General features: G+C 31.8%; 1 protein-coding gene across 1 annotated transcript in view; it reads right to left on the bottom strand.

Annotated features, from left to right (window-relative positions):
- Window positions 1–6294: 6294 nt before the first annotated feature.
- LOC149551187 (uncharacterized) overlaps window positions 6295–20314 on the bottom strand; it is a 42377-nt gene continuing 28357 nt past the window's right edge. The window contains exon 5 of the mRNA XM_089789643.1: window positions 6295–6692. Within this exon, the coding sequence (XP_089645769.1) occupies window positions 6614–6692 (79 nt within the window). The 3' untranslated portion in view covers window positions 6295–6613. The remainder of the gene's footprint in view (window positions 6693–20314) is intronic.

The raw sequence follows: 20314 nt of genomic DNA, 5'->3' as shown, positions 1-20314 counted from the left end.
AAAGATTGTCTTATGTTGATTCATCCCCCTCTCAATATAGGATGCGGCTATCCTCCCTACAAATTGCACCATTGACTAAATTTCAAAAAAACGAAAAAACACGATAATTTTTTTTGAAATTTTTAGCTTTTGATTTTAGGGTTTATATATTTTGTAATAAAAAACAACAATTTTTTTGAGAAAATTTCACTGTGTTTTCGTGAATCTAAAAAAGAATCATGTTTGATTTTTTCTTTTTTCTTTGGTACATTTTGTCTGGAGATTAGTATAGTTGTGTGCTCATCAATTGATATTAGTTCTTAAACTACATGGGAGCTTGTCATTGAATTATTCTTTAAATCTATTAATTTTTCAATAATATACAACCAAAAGACAATACAGAGACGTGTGGAAGAATTACAAAAAATAGGAGATACATGTTCTTGGTGTAAAAAAATACTTATTTGCAAGCTTTCCATCAATTACAATGGGGGAAATTGTTAAAATTATTTTCATTGATGCCAAAAAAAACACAATCTATGTCATGATAGTTTAGCATTGATGACAAAATGTCGCAATGGTAAAGGGGAAACAACATCACAAAAGAGAATTATATGAGTCATCACCCATGAGATGTTTTTCTTTAGTTATAAAAGGCAATCTAAATAATCACATCTATATATTTGGAGTCACCCCTCTTTGTAGAATAAATCCAAAACTAATTTTTAGTTGCTGCTTATGGCAGAAATACTAATACATTCATGCAAATGTTTTTAGTTTCATTAATCTGACCAATGAGATCAAAATATTTTAGCACTTCTCTAATTTATTTTAATGTTTCCTTTCAAAAAACTATTTTCCAAATATATAAAATATTGTTTATTTCACATTTCATTGACTATGGTCAATTTAGGCACAAATAAAAAGGGTGACAGTTGTTGATAGTTATGAAAAAATAAATATCCATGGCTGCATATCTGCCCCACTTAGATCTTGTCATTTGTCTTTGGTCATTGGGAATTAATTGAACATTCATGAATGCTTGTAGTCGGTAGGCATTTATCTGTGTATGATATATTAGATTAAAAACATCATCGTTCTGCAAATATTTTCTTCTGCGTTTGACATTGATCTAAGCAGGGAATGAGAAGAGGCACTATTACTCATTTACTTGTATGCTATTTCATTCTCTCTCAGCGTTTTGGTGAGTTCAGTTCAAATGGGTAAATTGTCCCAGGCATTGTATCAGCAAAAGCTTCTTCATCCAGGTAAAATATTGAAGAAAAAGCTATTGTTACCCACTTTCTTCAGTTCTGTTTTGAGTTTCAACTCTATGAATATTCATTATGAACCATATAAGCTTAGAAAATTCAAACACAGGAAAAGTAATTTTCTTTTTAATTGTTGAAAATTAGCTCTTGAGTAGATCGGTACTGGCTGTATATAGCTAAGTTGTGGTCTACTTCAATTAGTTGTATTACTCTCGCATCGACCAACCGTTCTAAGATCAAACGTGGAGGAATTTAATCACTATTTTGAAGGTTTTGATAAAGCAACTACTATAGCTGTTCCGTTCCCACAAAGCCACGGCGTAGAATGGTTACGCCAGTCCTGCCTAAAACGACAGCCTGACTTTTGTCCTCCGACTTCTAGAACCAGTTGTAGAAAAATCAGGCAAATCGGACAGGTCCCCACAGACGAATTTATATAATCGATTTTAATTTATAGAATGTTATTATGTAGGGTTTATACAGAGAAGAATAGCCGGTTTATTTTTATTTTCCTGGCTAATAGTTTTGAGACTTTCAAAATCACATTGGTGCTGGGTTATAAGACAATGATTTGCACGTTTCAGGTTCAGTTCTCTTTTGTGGGTTATCATATTGTTGTTGTAGGATTTGATCCTGAAAATGATTTGAGTCTTGGGTCAATGATTATTTATTCTGTTGTTAGGACGGTGAATTAAAACGTCATGTTTTCTGTTTTGGAATTTAGATTGAATGATTTATTGCGTGTCTTCATTTTGGGTATACTCGACAGTGAAAGTAAATGATATTACAGGTTACTACAGTATCTTTCTTTGTAAATCTTATCTGTTTGATTTTAAAAATTGCATTCCTTGTTCAAGGTCTTCTTTTTATATTTATGGCTGGTGGATTGTGCATTCAGCAATCTTCATGTTTCAGATTCAAAGCTTAGTCATTTCCACGTCTTCTGTTGCAGTTGCAGGGTTTTCTGATTTGCTGTCATAATGGATCGTACTTTTCTTTTTGGTCAGTTCATATTATGAATGCGTTACAATGAAGTGAAATACAGTGTCTTTGCGATTGTCTTTATAAGTTTATTCTGAATTTTATTTAATTAAGTTCAATTTTTTTGACATTTCAGAGATGGTTGCCTCTGTTCTGTAATGTATGAATTATGTGTGTAATAGAAATAATTATTAACACGAATTGAATACATATATATAGAAGGCTTTTTTTACTAAAAACTAAATAATATTACAAAGAATTTTAAAATGGTAGTTATTGTATGAATAATTATGTTTATTGTTTATGTATTTAAAATTTAAATATCTTATATCATTTTTCGGTGTCAAGTTGTTGATTAAATATTTAATAGTGTATAAAGATGACAATTGATTGTAGTTTTTTAAAAATTAATTCATCATTTGATGTTAAATATTTGTAAAAAATATATTTTTGCTTCGTAGTTTTCAATTTCTCTAGTTCTTTAATCATATAATTTTCTTTTAGGATAAACAATTGGTTTTTGATTTTTTACATTGCAATTATGCTAAAGTTAAAACAAAATTTATTGTACTTCAGACTCCAAGACACAAAGAATAAGCAATTTATATTGTGGATATCTTTTCTATATGTAGAATTTAGTTATAATGTGCTTATGCTTTTGTTAGGGTTTTGGTTGATATTGTTTAATCTTGTACAAGATCTCAACGATCCAAAGCAACTGATTGCAAATGCAAAAACACTAGGTAAACTATCAATTTATTTATCACACAAATGATGTACATCCCCAGTTTGAGCATAATTTGCTCTAGCTAACTTGCCATAGTATTTGGGTTGGGGTGCGGTGAAGCTTTGCTTTGCTAGTGATGAACATCCAAATTTGGTGAATTCCAGTGGCTTATTACATGTTGAATTTGGTTGTTGCTTAAATTGGAAATTCATGAACATGTGATTGCAAAGTCTTTGCTCTAGACGCCCAATGAAAGCTAACTGATTGGAAAAGTTGCCAAAGAAATTGCATAAAATTAAAAATTCTACATGGACTTTGTATGGAAGGTTTCCTGAGGTCTCAATGGAGTTTGTAGTTTAACTAGAATTCCAATTTGCTAGTTTAAAGAAAAACTAGTAGAAAAATTACAATATAGAATAGATTTCTAGATTATGTCTCTTTTGTTAGAAATTCCCATACCCTTTTGGAAGTATATCTCTTTTGTTAGAAATTCCCATCCCCTTTTGGAAGTATATCTCTTTCGTTAGAATTTCCATCCCCTTTTGGAAGTATACCGAAAGTCTCTATGCCCTTCAATAACTGGTTAAGGGCTTGCCCTCTAAATTATTATACTATAAAGCTTGTAGTTGCCTTTACTAATTGTCTTACTACTATTTCAATAGTGAATGTATGAATTGGTATGCTCTATTTAATTTTTAGTTTTCTCTTTGCAGGCAATCATCTCTGAATTTGTTGATCTCCAAATTTGCCATGAACATTATTTTTGACAGAATATCTTTAACATGAAAAGATATATGCCTCAAATTTATATAGATCTTTGCTAATTTCTCTTTGATATGCATGTTATTGGTTAATTAATGTAATTTACTGAAGTTGATATGACATAAAATAAATATATGGGAAATGGGAAAACCAACTTTTTGCTCATTGCACTTCTATTACAAAATACAAGAAGAATCCTTTTTAAATATAAGGAGCATCAAGAAAGCTTGTATTTCTTAAAAGAAAATGTTTACATTAAATTTAAATGGAATATTTAAGTACATTTCTTGCACTTTCAAGATAACTGACTATTACCTCATGTCAACCCTTTCCCTCCCTACTCCACAACAATACAACTATCACACATATGGTAGGAACTATGACACTTCGCATCCCTTGTTTTAGATGAGGCTAACCTTGTCATGGACCATCCTCATGGAGGAATCACCTCTCTTGGTGAATAGGCATTAATGGGATATAAAAAGGTAAAGAGAAGTTAAAGTAAGGCTAGAAGATAATGTGAAGTCATTCTTATACAAGAACTTTTATTTTTATTGAAGTGTATATTAATGATAAACCTTACACTTTTATAAGCATTTTTATGGTGATCATCATCCATTGAAGAATCAATATTTAAGAAGTTTAAGACATTAATTCATTTAGAGGTTGGTGTTTTTAATTGAAGAGATTGAATTTTCATACTAAGTTGGTTCATAGTAAAAGGAATTGGCATTTCCAATGGGTAAGTACCTAAAAAGATTAGTGAATATTTTTAGTTTTTGGCTAGATTTCAAAAATATATTAAATCAATCTTTCTTTGTGATTTTCTCTCAAGAGTTACCACAGAAATCATGTGTTCCCTTATTGGTAGAACTTGTGTGGTTATTCAATTTTAATAAGTTAGTGATTATCTCATACTAATTCACCCCATCTTTATAATTGTGTGCTCATCAATTTATGTGTTGTTGTTCACTAATCTTTTTAGTTTTTGGCTAGATTTAAAAAATATATCAAATCAATCTTTCTTTATGATTTTCTCTCAAGAGTTACCACAGAAATCATGTGTTCCCTAATTGGTAGAACTTGTGTGGTTATTCAATTTTAATAAGTTAGTGATTATCTCATACTAATTCACCCCATCTTTATAATTGTGTGCTCATCAATTTATGTGTGGTTGTTCACTAATCTTTTTAGTTTTTGGCTAGATTTCAAAAATATAACAAATCAATCTTTCTTTGTGATTTTCTCTCAAGAGTTACCACAGAAATCATGTGTTCCCTAATTGGTAGAACTTGTGTGGTTATTCAATTTTAATAAGTTAGTGATTATCTCATACTAATTCACCCCATCTTTAAAATTGTGTGCTCATCAATTTCTAACATTGCAATATAGAGGTGGATATTTGAAGATGAAACAATCACTAAGATGCATAGTGAATTAACATTAAGGATTAGGATAAAATGAAGATTTTCAACAAAAAATTTAGAGATGATTTCTATTTTTAAAAATGTAGATCGCTAGTCAACATAGAACATGAGTGCTGGAGAAGAATTAAGACATGAAAAATATTGAAAGGGGGGAGAGAATTTTAGTAGTGAAAGTGGTGTGTGACAATGAGGAATTCTAAAATATAATCTTCAATAATGGAGATAAAAACCCTAAAACAATGAAGTGAATAGATAGGGCGATTAAGAAAGAGTAGAATTTGTAGAAAGGCAAGAAATATATTCAAAACCGAAGTGAACATGAGCACTTATGTGGGCCTAGAATACAAACAGAAATGTTTTTGTGGTTCTAGTGTTCTTAAGGAATTAGCCTTCCATCTTTCAAGAGTAGATAGAGAACAAGAAAATAATCCTTTCCATCTTTGTATTACATATTGATGACATGTATTTGGCTTGGACATGGGGAAATCACATCTAAACATATATAATGGAATGAGTGCCAAAACAAGATTAAGATAATTTGAAGATTTTATAGCAAGCAATTTTTTACTTTTAATTTCCCAAGAGGTACCCTAGGCATTTACAACATCTCGTTTATACAATATTTTATAAAACATTATAATGTAACTATGCCCGTTTGTTTCAATCTTCACCAAGCCATAATAAATAAGCAATTTTTTACGCAAACTCAAATATCATGATTAAGTCTCTGAAACTCAATACATCTAAGGATCACAACAATGGAGTATCATTTCTCGTGAAAATTTCTTGAGTAATTGTCCACAAGATTTCATCTTATATAAAATCAGCATCATTGCATTTAAATGATGCTAATGAGAGTGCACTATAAAAAAATTGAAGGTCCCCAATCCCAATACTACTTTGGTTAAACATATTTAACTATGCAGTTTCCACCACAATCCATTTCCTATGTCTTTCTATTATAACAAAGTGGGTACCCTTGCATGCAAGGAAACAACTCGATTAAATGTCGTTTTGGGAAGCCTTTGTGCTTAAATCATCAAACAATTTAAATACCTTTCAAAATATAATCCATAAGAAAAATTGTATTTATTGTTTCTTGGATCACATTTTACCTTAAAACTCAACATTGGTACATACTAAAGAATTTATGAAAGATACTTAAATTGACATTTTAATACATCTTAAAATAACAAACGTTACAAAGATTCTCAACATAAATGTATGAAAGAAAACTATGAATAGATTCATGTTATGCACATGTCATGCAAAATCTTTTAAACTAGTAAAATATATTACATGCCTTGTTACTTCTATTTTGAGGAATCTTATTGTTCCACAAGAACACAAAAGACAATAAATAAATGTATCTCATATAGTTCACTGGAATTTATTTATCTACGTAAATAGAAATGTATTGATCTTCAATGCATAGTATCGAACTCATAGATACACACAATGCAAATTTAACCAAAAACATTGGGCAACCATATGGACCCTAGAAGAGGTGTTTGATGTTGCCCGTAAACCATTATCCAACATTGCCTGCAAATATATTTTAAAATATAGTCAATATTCCCTTCTTAATCTAACTTTATTTGAAGGAAATACTAAGAAAAGATTATTTAATTTAATTTTTTAATTTATTAATCTACTTAATTAAAACTAAAATCGAGTAAAAACAATTTTATCTATGTATCTTAAAGTGGGCCTTTCTTCCAAGTTTGTCTTAGTACGCTTAATATTGTTTTGTATTTAGTTCCTATGATTTGGGGTCCTCTTATTAGTATTTCACAACATTACATTAAGAATCGTGAAATTAAGTGTGTTATAAGAGTATGTTACATGCTTTGAATCATATAACAGACTTTTTGCAAGGTTTTGAGAAAGTATGAGAATTGTATTATAGACCTGAAACATGCATTTTTGTGTCATTTTGTGGCAATACATCAGTGCTAGGTTGGTTTGTGTAAAATTGAATCCTTCATGAAAGATTTAGTGAACATTGGTGGTTGCATCAAAGTGTCATTTTACTGTAAGGGACCTATACCATGTTCAGGACTGTCTAGCAAACATGTTTGTATTAATATCAGCCCACTTCCAACGAACTATAGATGTAGCTTTGAGGGTGTAATGTTGTAACCCCAATTTAGATCATTAGTGAATGTGGTCTATAATGAGGTGTTGGGAGACACATACTCTATCTACTATCTATAGAAGTCATTTCTAGGGTCAATGTCGAACCTCCAACAATCAACTCTAACCCAGTTTCCAAATTTTTCCATGTTAATATTTCATAGGAGTATTTGTTCATGTGCAGCCACTAGTGTTCAAATTCTTCAAAAACAATTGTAAAGTTGTGCCTATAATATATACACAGATAATATATATCAGACTTGAATGATAGTAGTGTGCTTCAATTTAGAAGGTGGATTATTGTTCTTGTTACTATTGAAAATGAATTCTGAATTATGTTTTTGGGTGTAATTCAATTTTGTATGTTATTGGATTCTGAATTATGTTTTTGGTGTAATTCAATTTTGTATGTTATTGTTTTAATATTACATATCTATTGACAATGAGTTGTGAATTATAAATGCATGTTATTGAGTATTGAGTTTGATGATTGTAGTGTTGCATGTTAAGGTTCTATTATGTTTAAATGACATGCTTTATCCATGCTTTTATATATATATAACACATACATGCAAATTTTCCTATATATTTAAAAAAAATCTGATATTTATATAACCATCACTTTTCCCGTCCTAGAAACTCCCCTTCCTCCAACCCTCCCACCCCTGGTCCTCTATCGTCCCTGTCCTGAAAGTTGGGTAACACTGGTTTTGGCTGCTTAAACATTCAAGCAAGCAACAAGTTCGGGTATGTGGAGTTTCTCATGATGGCAGGAAAGAGACTAAGGCGATGCTTAGAATGGAGAGGTTGAAAATAGAAACTTAAAATTGTAGAAGAGTAGGACACTATGCTACTAAATGACCCTTTAGGGAAGATACAAAGAAATTGATGATGATGAAAGGAAAGAAAACTACATGAGATACAACAGGAAACTTAAGATAGATAACAATAATAAGAGGAATAAAAAATTCACAATAGAGACTCATTCAAAAAATAAGGATGGAAATGGTTCAAATGATTAGGTACTGCTCATAGTTATTAAGGAAGATGGCAAAAATAGATGTGGCAATTAAAATACTGAAGGAAAAACTGCTCTACATACAGAAGAAGAATCCGAATTCTTAATCATTGATCTAGTTGTTCAAATTATAGGACAAGTGATAGAAGAGTCTTTGTAAATCTTGAAAGTTATGATGGCATATCAAATTGTTTGATGGTGAAGGCTTTGATTGTATAAGGCTATTTCTATTGATGTAAAGCATAAGGCTAGTGATGTTTACTATGGTAAGGATCTAAAACAAAGTCTTTCAAGCGTGTATCAATTATGCAATAGAAGATTTGAGGTTAGCATTCATGAAGGAATATGTGAAATCAGAAAATGTTCCAGAATACTTGTTGTAGAATGCATTAGAAATGGTTGTCTACTATCTAAAAAAGAACAATGTAGGCTACTCTTTGGCACTAAAAATGAAAGAATTAGTTGTGGCATACAAGAATGAGACACATCAACTTTGATAACATAATGAAGATCAATTTCTCTGAAGTTGTAAGAGACATGTCGAAGATATCCAGGCCTTCTAATACTGTATATAGGGAATGCCAGATGAAAAAGAAAATGAGAAACATAATCAAGAAAAAAGAATATTTAACAAGAAGCCTCTTCAAATCGGTACACACTAATCTATGCAGACCTACAAAAACAAGAGAACTTAATTGTGAAAGGTACTTCATATTACATATGATGATTATTCTAGAGTGACATGGGTGACTATCCTAAGAGAGAAGTTTGAAGCACTCAATAGAATTAGAATTCAACAATCTACTTAAAAATCAAATAGATGATAGAATTAAATGCTCAAGGTTTAATAGAGGAGAAAATACATCAAATGAGTTTGATAGTTTCTATGAAAGGCATAAAATTAGAAGTTAGCTATCTGCTCTGAGGAGTCCACTACCAAATGAAGCATTTAAGAGGGAAAACAAAATAGTTGTAGAGACGTCTAGAATAATACTGAAAGATGCTAGTTCACCTGATGTGTAATGGAGATATGCACTGCACACTGTTGTTTACCTACTCCACAAGGTACGGATTAGAGTAATCATTCAAATACTATGAACTATGGTTTTGAAAAGCACGCACTGTCAAATATTTTAGAATCTTTGGAAACAAATGCAATATCAAAAGAGATGAAGGCAATCTTAAAATCTTTTATGCAAGATCTAATGAAGGTAGCTTTTAAAGGAATACTCTACTAAAAGAAAGGCATGTTGATGCTATAACCAGAGGTTGAAGAAAGCAGTAGAAAGTGCAAATGTCAAAGTCAATTAAGTATGGGATTAGACTTCTCTAGAACTAGAGATTGAATTTAAAGTTCTCGCTGTTCATGTAGATGCAAAAAAGCTCCATAAAGCAATCAAGGATTGGTGGGCAAAGAGAAAGAATACAAACGATATCAGAAAATGCCTGCTAAATATGTTCAAAGTGATCATTCAAAAGAAGAAATCATTAGAGTCAAGGATAAAAATGTGATTGAAACTAAGTGGGTATTACAAAATAAACATAATAAAGATGGAATGTCACCAAAAACAAGGCAAAACTGGTATTTAAGAGTAATACCCAACTTGAAGGGAAAGGTTTTGAGGAAACATTTGCTATGGAAGCTATTAGAATGTTCTTAGGTTTTGTTGCTTAACAACATTTTAGTGTATCAAATGGATGTTGAGTCTATTTTTTTGAAATGAGTTAGAAGTGTATATAGAACAATCAGAGGGTTTCAAGCTAAGACACAAGGTTCGAATTCGACAACTATGAACTTCGGATGAAGTTCGGCATGGTCTAAATTTTTTGAAAAAAAACAACATTAAAATCACCTTATATATTTTTTAAAATTAAAAAAATAAATTAATAATAAATAAACATACCAAATATTATATTTTCTACCACTAAAAAAAGGTAAGTAGAACATACATAAAATACCAATGTTTTCTAATAAAAAAAATACGTAAAAGCATTTTACTATTGATAAAGAAATAAAAATAATATACATTATAATAAAGCTATAAACTATTAAAACATAAAATTGAAATGCAAATCTTTGTTAATTATTGCCACAACGTGGTAGTTGTCACTGTTGACAGGAGATTGTCGGGATCTTATAGTAGGTGAGAGACGACGAGCTGCAGCTACCTTCCAACCACCTTAGAGGGACCAGCAGCCACCACACATCGAACATACAACTAATAGAGATGGCGAATAGGAACAATTTTAGATGTCAAATGCAGATGATTTTAGAAGCCAGATGCCAAATGACTTCAGATGCCTCAACCCTCCATTGATGATAGCAGATGATTTTCAAGACGCAACAAACAATTTGCCCTATGTTTGATGCAGGAGCATCTTGCATGAAAAAAAAAAAAAAAAAAAAATTGAAAAAGAAATAAAGGCAAAAAAAAAAAATTGTGGAGAGAGAAAGTGACGAAAATTAGAGGAGAAATAATAAAAAAATAATAAGGAGAAAAAAAAAGAAAAAGAGGATTTTTATTTTTGAGGTGCATAGGTGGCATAAATAGAAAAATAAGAAAAATAGTTGTCATTACATTAATCAAGGTGTGTAGGTGGCATCTTAGAAGCTTGTGGAAAGTTTCTTAAATCTTGCATTTAATATTTGTTGTGATCCATAAAGGAAATGTAATTTTCTAATTGGGCCACATGGTGGTGCTTAGTTGTAATTCTAGAAAGTTATGGAAGTTTTAGAAGATTGTGGATATTGTGTAGAAGGTTGTGGATAAGTCATGCATAGGGTGGTAAGTTCCTATTTAAGCAAGGCATATGAGCATTTCTAATCAAGCTCAAGGAGTAGCTTGAGGAGTGAAAGCTCAAGGAGAAGTTTGAGAAGTAGAAGCTAGAAGGCGTGAAGACTTCAAGGTGTGAAAACTCTAAAGGTGTAGCTCTTCAAGTAGAAGTTATTGATGAAGCTCTTGGTGTGAAGACTCTTATTTAGGATTTCTCTTATGTTGAAGAAGTCATATCATCTTGTGGGTGTTGTAAGGATTTTTCAAGTATAATAAAATTATTTGTGAAGTCTTTTTTTTTCTTGGTCTCTATATTGTTGCATTCTTGATTGTGAGTGGGTAAGGGTGGTGTGGCCCTCTATCAATGTTACATCCCTAATTTTTGCTTGATTATAATGTCATTGTAGTCATTGGGACTTCAAACAAAATTGAATTGGTTGGTTAAATTGTTATTTATTTTTTACTTCATGTGAAAATAAAGTGTTAGTTGTTTGTTATGGTTTCATGAGAAATTGAAGAGTTGGTTAATCGTTATGTTTCATGAGAAATTGAAATAATGGTTTTCGTTATGGTGTTATATGAATGGCATGTGGTTTAGCTAATATGATTACTTTATTTTGATTAGACAACTTAGATTATGTTATTACCTTGATAAACTTCTTTTGTGGGAATGCGATGAAGGGGCGAAGCATTGCTAGAAAAAGAAAGGGCATGTGGACACCTCCTACCATTGAGCTAACAAGTATGGAACCTAAACCACCTTAGTCAAGGGAAAATTGGACTAGGCAAGCAAGGGTATACCATATGATTGCCATGAACTAAGTTGGTCTACACATTTAATAAGCTAATAAAATAATTGATCTAGAATGAATGGTTCCATTAATATTTGTTGGGATAAGCTCAATGCTTCCTATTATAACAGACATGTCTTAATACAAGGACAACATGATATTTACATGTACACGTACATGTATGTACATATGCATAAATTCAATAATGACATATATGAACGTATACACTTACTTAAAACATGATGTATACACAAGGCACATATAATTAGAATTTTGCATATATGTATGTGTATGTGTACATGCATATATGGGTATAGGTAGATACAAGATGATGTCCTTATACTAACACATTGAGAACAAAATTAATAATTCCACCTTTTGGCAATGTTTTAATAGTATTATTATTATTTTGAGTCATCGGCCTTTATTTTTTTCTAGCATCCTATTTTGAAATTGTTAAATTATCCATTTGTATTATTGATGGCTCTTGGAGGTAACTCTTGTTTCCACCACCTTCCTCATCTTGTTTGTAACTCCAACCAAGAGTGTACATCTTGGAACTGAGCATGCGTTTTAAGTAAAAATGTCATTCTTTATTTATGTGATTTGCATTCTTATTTAGCAAAACACATTCACTCCCAATCTCGGCAATTGTTGTTACCATCCACACTCTGCATTAATAGTGCTACATATCTGAGACTTCATCTATACTAGCCACTTGTTCTTAACTGTGATTACATTCCATGAGCTGTTGAAGTAAATCTAAGAAAGCATTCCTACTAGCCATTGTTATTATCTGTGTTTACATTCCATGAGCTTTTGATTTATTTCTAAGATAACATTCATTTTAGCCAATTGTTTCTCATATGCGATCTGTGCATATAGTGCAGTTGATTCACCTACGAGTTGAATCCATTGTGAGCCAAGGAGTTGTGTCAAGCATACTAGTTCTTACCAGTGTTGAGGGTGACAGGTCTCTGTTTGCAAGTCATGTCAGGCTTCCTTCCTACCAATCTTTTTCCATTTCTTTTTATCAGAATGAGTTCTGAGTTAGGCATGTAGCATAAGTAAATAGTAAATACAATCCATGTTGATGAATTGTTCATTTTTGTTTAGCCATTGCCATGAATTGCTCTTATGAAAACCGGTTGAATTGTATGTTGTATATTTACATGTTTCATATCAAAACTTCAATACTGTGAAAGATTACGTTACTATGCAATCCCTATACAGTGGCATTACTTGTATGTCTCTAAGATAGGGAAGGGCACCATCATAGATGTTATTAATTATGATAATGAAATGTCAAAGAACCTTCTATTACAAATCTGTTATATGCCCAAGTTGGGCTGAGAAATCATGTCTATAATAGACAAAGTTAATCAAGAATGATAGGACAACCACACTGAGATTCATCAAGGATGACCAACAAGATTGAGATCAAGGGTGTGGTCTAATAATCAAAGATTATGTGAAATAACCAGCAAGACAAAAAAAAAATCAGCACTAAACAAATCAATATTGAAAATAAGCAAGTAATTTAGACTAAGTCAGCTCATGGTGTTCAATGGGTATAATCTTGTTGTCAAGTCGAGCAGTGGGTGATCGGGCACATGGTGTCCATGTAAATTCCTAGCCAGGGTAGGTTTAGTGGCATGTTTGCAGCTATGATCACTAGAGGTCAAGGTTGCTAGTAGTTGGATAGATGACCTGATGGGAAGGATTCCATAACCTAGTTGTCTACATAGTCGACACTCTAGGATGCTCAGTGACAGGATAGGGGGTGTCCCATGCCTAGTCTCGGGTAGGGAGGGCCTTTCTCAATTGAGATTGTGTGGGGATACTTAAAGGTTTGTAGTTGGGAGGTTAAGCCCTTGAGAATGCTTCTCCTGTCCACCAGATGTCAAGACTTGCACAAGATAGAGATATGATCTGCATTCAAGTTATCTTCTTTAAATGGGTACTTTTCTTTTATGTACTTGCATTTTCAATTGAAGATATGTTTAGCTGGTCAATATTGTTAAATCGATTACTCTCTTTCAATGGACTAGGATTTAGTTAATCTGTTATAACCGTTGATCTCTTTCATTTAAATATGTAAAGTAGTTGTTATAATCGTTCTTCATGTGAATATGAAAAGTATTGTATATTTTGTTTGTACTTAATTTTTTAATTTGGAATGAGAAAATAGCTTGTTACACCCTAGCCATCTTTCAAAAAATTGATCCATTTTCAGTAAACAAAAGTTTGTTTATACATTTTTTTTGACGAAAACCTTAAAAATGTTGTAATGAAATATGTTTTCAGCAAAATGACAACCAAACTACTACCATACAAATTTTCTGCCAAATTTTAGAGATTTTTTTTCATTTTTTATGGGTTTGTCGAATTTCGAACCTAAAGCCGAAAATTCAACAAACCATATGACTTAGGTTTCAAGCAATCAAAAGATTTAGATACAGTCTTTAGATTGAAGAAGGTATTAATGGACTTAAGCAGGCTCCCAAGGCTTTGTATGCTAGACTAGATAGATATATGATGCAATATAAAATCAATAAAGGTACAAAAATTTGTAATCTTTACTTTAAAGTTGAAGGATATAAGTTGCTGGTAGTAATTGTATATGTTGATGATACAATTTTTGGAGGTGATCGAAAAGATTGTAAGAAATTTGCTAAAGAAATGTAGAAAGAATTTGAAATGTCTATGATAGGTGAGTTGTCATTTTTTCTTGGTCTTCATGTTATCCAGTAGGAAGATTGCATTCTCGTTTCTTAGACCAAGTACATCAAAGAATTGTTGATGTTTGGAATGGAAGACACTAACCAAGTGTAACTCCTATGGCTATAGGTTGTTGAATTAACAAGGATGATGAGTCTTTGGAAGTTGATCAAAAATTGAATAAAACTATGATAGGTGGACTGTTATACTTGACTACATCAAGACAAGATATTATGGCATGGAATCAACTTGGCTATTAGATATCTAGCAAGTCCAAGATAATCCCATAAGGTAATAATTAAAAGAATAATCAGATATTTGAAAGGCACTTTGGATTTTGGTCTATAGTATAACTGGAATGGTGATTTTTCAGTAGAAGCTTCCATTGATTTTGACTTGGCTGAATGTGCAAATGACAGAAGTGAAAGTGGTGGTGCATTCTCTTAGGAAGACAGGTTAGTCTCTTTGACAACCAAGAAACAATAGTAAGTACTGATATTGCCTATTTTTCTTCAGGGGTGGACCAAATTTAATGTTTTTGTTCATACTGGCCGACTAACTAATGATATTGCCTATTTTCTCTAGCTTGACCTCATAAAATTTTTGATGGACAACTATTATACATGTATGTGTAATGAATGGAAAAAGCATGACAACATGTGAGGTTATTGCAAAATATGCGTGGATCAAATGCAAAGACGAAGCGATGCAAGAAAGGAAATGCAAAAGTGTGAATCATTGTATCTAACATAAAAGTTGGAGAAGTTGATCAAACGATCCTCTATTGTTCAGATTTTCTCTGTTTCTATTGCAAGACAATAAGCTCTATTTGTAGGAGTGTTAAGATCTATATTTTCTGTGCAAGTTCTCTTTGGAATAATGAGTTCCTTGGCAAGTGTGCCTAAAATAACAAGGACAATGAGTTCCCTAGATTTTGGGCTAAAAGTTTGCAATCAATTGTTTCATGTAGCGAGTAAGATTCTCGTTGTGATTTTTCCTACATAGGGTCTTCCACATAAACCTGGTGTTTGTGTGCTTTTATCACTGTGTTTTGTTGATAATTAATTGGATCATAATTAATAACTAAGAACAGTGATAGAATTTATTTTTAAAATTATACTAACTCGCCCCCCTCTCAACATCTTGTGGTGTTTAATTCATTTATCACAACCAATAATTCATTTATCACAACCAAAATTTTAATTTCTGATTGGTTCAAGGCTATTTTTCTGGCATAAGCATCTAATTAATGTTCTTGCCTGTAACTATTTGATAGTTTAGTCAAAGTTTGACAAATGTGAGTAGGAAGAGCAGACAAATTGACATTTTATCCAAACTTTGGCTACGTGTCAAATTGGTGTATTCATCCCATGCCTCTCGTAAATGGACAAAGGCTCTGAAAATTATTAGAAAAACATATGGCATAGTCTTTGATTAAATCATATGGCGGTGGACGATAGTCTTCGATTAAACCGATTTTAGTCATTCCTCTTTGTGCATTGGGTTGAATGCATTTTTGAATAATAATAACAAACTAAATCCGATTCCAGTCATTTTCACATGCTCTTGCTTTGGGTTACTTTTTAAAACCAATAAGCTATTATAAGCAACGACGACATCTATAACTTTAAATATAAAATAATTATATTTATTAGTGAAAAAACTAATTTAGAATTATTATTTGTATTTTTTTAAATTTTCATGTAGAATTATTTATTTTTATTTGGTAAATATAATTTTTTAATTTGTAATATTAAATTACTAAGATATTTTAATTAATTTATAATCAATCAAATTATATTAAAATATAATCATATTATTTTTCATTTTTATAGTGAAAACAAAAATCATTAATTTTCTTTTTTAATATTCTTTTTCTTTTCTTTGAAAAAATTGAATTAATACCTTATAATTTTGTCCTGAAATTAGACTATTTATTATTATTATTTATTATATTATAAATATTAAATTATCAATTTATAATTTCCTCTAAGAAGATGAAAAGGATAAGAAATTATTTAGACTTCATTCTTGTGAAAGACAATGTACTTAAAATGCAAAGTTATTTTAATACATATGGAAAAATATTTTAATAATAAAATTACACCATCATCTTAAAAAATCAATTCATAGGAGTTTTATTTGGTAAAGCATTAGGCCAATAAATTAATAGTGGTACTTTGATACTATCATCACGAAAAGGTTGGGCACTTAGTTCTAAAACTTATTTTATCAATTTAGGATAGTGGTAAATTCTTATGATAAAATCTTCTACCCACATATAACATCAAATGAGTATGCACTCAAACTAAATTCAACAAAACTCCGGCTTTACACCTAAATTAAAGCCAACAAAGACTCAATCCACATGATTCAAAATTGAATCCACCGCGATTTGCACCATAAGTTGGCAAATCTAATTCCATTTTTGGAAAACAAGTGCCTGAATTTTCTCTTTACCAAAAGGCAGGGACTCTAGCTCAACCAGAGCTCTTGTTTCTAAAATGAAATTTCTGTTCACTAATTTAATTTTTTTGATTGATTAGTGCCAATTTTGTTGGGGATTAAATTGTTTTTCAATTTTTTAAAAATGTTTGGATGTGCATGCCAAAAGCTCTTAGTCTAATTTACATTTCTTCTTTCAAATATAAAATATTTTTTAGGGCATTCCAATCTTCTTTTTTTATTGAAAGAAGCACTTTATTAACAAAAATAAACTTTTTACAAATATATGACAGTAGATACAATGTTGTTTGGTATAACAGTAGTAATGATATTACAACAAATGTCTATCAGAGTTAACAGCAGCATTGAGAATATTGTAAATGAATTTGTCACCTACTTCCAAACCTCCTTCAAAGCAATCAGCAATTCCTTAAAAGTATCAAACAACCATCACTAAAGAAAGCTAAAGCAATGTTGCAACCAAGTTGTTTATATTCCAGGCTAAAAGAACCAAGACGTATCTGTTGAACAAGATTCCTTTAGAGAGACACAACAGTCCCTTCAATAGACTTGAACACCATATTATATGAGACTAATTGAAGGCATCTTGATTAGCTTGAATTCAAAATTTTCTTCAAAAGCACAAAGCTGATACTTTATATGTTCAAGCAACTTTCTAAAATATATATTGGTCTAAAGGGAAGCTTTAAGAGAGAGAAATCTAAAGTAACCATCAAATACTCAACCTCAGACCAAAATTGTTTAAGGATGATGTGCCTGAAGGATTGCATGATAATATTTTGTAACCTGTTGCCCAATTTTCAGTTCATTTCTTTTATCTTTAGGTTTGAGTCAAGTCAAATGCGTCAATGTCTTGAGTTTGAGAGTAGAATACCCATACGATGACCTCTCTTCTCATCATTCCTTTGAGTTAACCTAATGCAGCAAATCATGTGAGCAATGCACTAGTCAAAACTCTCGGTGATTTGGTTTTGGAGGGTGGGTTTATGTGTTCCTCTAATGAGAAGAAGGTCTGGATCCTTTACTGATCCATCATTCCCTATTCTTAATCATGTTGAAGGCGAAGATTCATGTTGTGTTATAGTTTTCATGGAAGATAATACAGTGATTGAGCTCAAAATGTAGAAGAAATTTATTTGTATCAGCAGCTACGTAGACGAGTGGAAAAGTCAATCAATAAAAAGGAGCAAATGTGATTGGTTACTTGAAAGTCAATTGCTTTTGAACGTAGATCCTTGACCGTCAGATGAAGATCATATCAAGGGTGTATGTAAGGTCACTAGCCAAGAAATATTCAATATATTTTAAGTTGCGACCAAACAATAATAAGTAGAGGTAACTCAAAGTCAAGGTAGTGATAGAACACATACACTGACCCATTTGTTGGTAACATCCTTTTGTTTCTCTGAAGCATTGGGCATTAAAAGAGTTAGATTATAAAATCAAACAGGAGAACAAACTATTAACCAACAGTTTTTGGTGACTCTACTAGGAAGAATTCAAATGAAAAATCTCTAAAGAATTTTCCTTCATATTAGTTTGCACTCTAATTCTACACACACACACACACACACACACACACACACACACACACACACACACACACACACACACACACACACACATATATATATATAGAGTTGCAAGATAGGCCTTGTGGAAGTAAGATGTTTGCCATAAGAACCTAATACTAGTTTTATAACCTCAACCTGCTAGAAAGGAGAAACTAATTCAAAGCTGAAGACTGATAAAGTTCCCTTAATCATCAGGGTTAAGGTAAAACACAAAACACCATTTTCTAAGCATTTGATACATCTTCGATTCCAAGTATATTAGGATTGCCAAGGAAAGAGGAAGGGTTGAGCCAATATACGAGGAACTCAAGAAGGCCAACTTTCTTGTTCTAGAAGATATTTGCTGAAAAGGAAGAACACTTGCAAGGGAATTTGCAGTTGAGAAATTCCAAGAAATTCATTTGTCTGTCATTGTTCCTATTAGAGCAAGGGGAAGTCAATCTTCTTCTCCTCCTATTGCTAGAACTTCTATTCCTCCTACTTTTGATGCTTTGTTGTTGAATGGTGCAACACTTCATGTTTCAGTTACTTTCCAAACTAATCATAACATTATATCAGCAGCTATGGCACTTCTTTGGGGAAATGCAATTGGTCCTCTCACCCTTGCAACTAATAATGATTTGCCCAAAGCATCAAGAAAGAATTTCCCAAGATTCAATGGTGATGGTACCATTTCTGCAGAACAACACCTAAGTATTTTTCATAAAGCCTATGGTGCAGTGAATCCTCAACATGAAGATGTAGTTGTCAGGATGTTTTTGGATAACCTTGTAGATTATGCTACTGATTGGTTCCAATATTTATGTGTAGGATGCATCACAGATTGGAATCATATGAAGCAAATATTTGAAGAACACTATAAAAGTATAGAAGATACACAAGTGTTGTTGTTGCAATTGGCACAAATAAAGAAAGAACCATCAGTTTCTATGAGAGATTTTAATGCAAAATTTACTAAACTCATCAAAAGAATACCTATTGCAAGTGCACCAATAAATGATGATAAGAAAACCTTCTATATCAGCTCTATGTCTCTTGATCTAGGATATCAAATTAGAAGAGCAAAAGTAGAAAATTCACAAGTTGCTCAAATGTTAGTTGTAGAGATGGAAGATGACATGATAGCCTCTAGTAAATGGAAGAGGGAACTTCAATCTAGAATCAAGGGTAATGTAGCTAGCACTTCCAATAACACAAAAGCCATGCTCCAAAAGTTGTCTAATGAGCTCATTTCATTGAAGAAACAAATCAATAGGCCTGCTCATTCTTTTCATCAATCTTATCAAGAAAGTTCTAGACATCCAAATGGAGGTAAAACTTTGCAAATACCACCTGCTCAATAGAGGTTAGCAATTGAAGTTGCTCCAAAGAGACAAAATATGTGTTCTTTTCACCTAAGGGAAGATCATGATGGAGATACATGTGCTAACATGATCAAATATAAGCATATGGTGGACAATAAAGAACAAACAGTTGAATATCCTAAAAGTGAAGATGATCATACTCCTTGTGGCAACTCTGAAAACTTTTATTTGGAGTATGAATCAAAATCATAAAATGGAGGTGATTGTTTTGCAACTCTAGATGGACTTTAGATGACAGTCATGACTAGAAGTCGAAAGAATAGGAATCAATCCTCCAATGTGGTGCCTACTAAAAACCATGCATCATCAAACAAAGTAGATAA

Source organism: Cupressus sempervirens, chromosome 6 (genome assembly GCF_028749045.1).
Source record: "Cupressus sempervirens isolate cs-2001-9-10 chromosome 6, ASM2874904v1, whole genome shotgun sequence".
Taxonomy (NCBI): Eukaryota; Viridiplantae; Streptophyta; class Pinopsida; order Cupressales; family Cupressaceae; genus Cupressus; species Cupressus sempervirens.
This window is presented reverse-complemented; position numbering and strand designations above follow the sequence as displayed.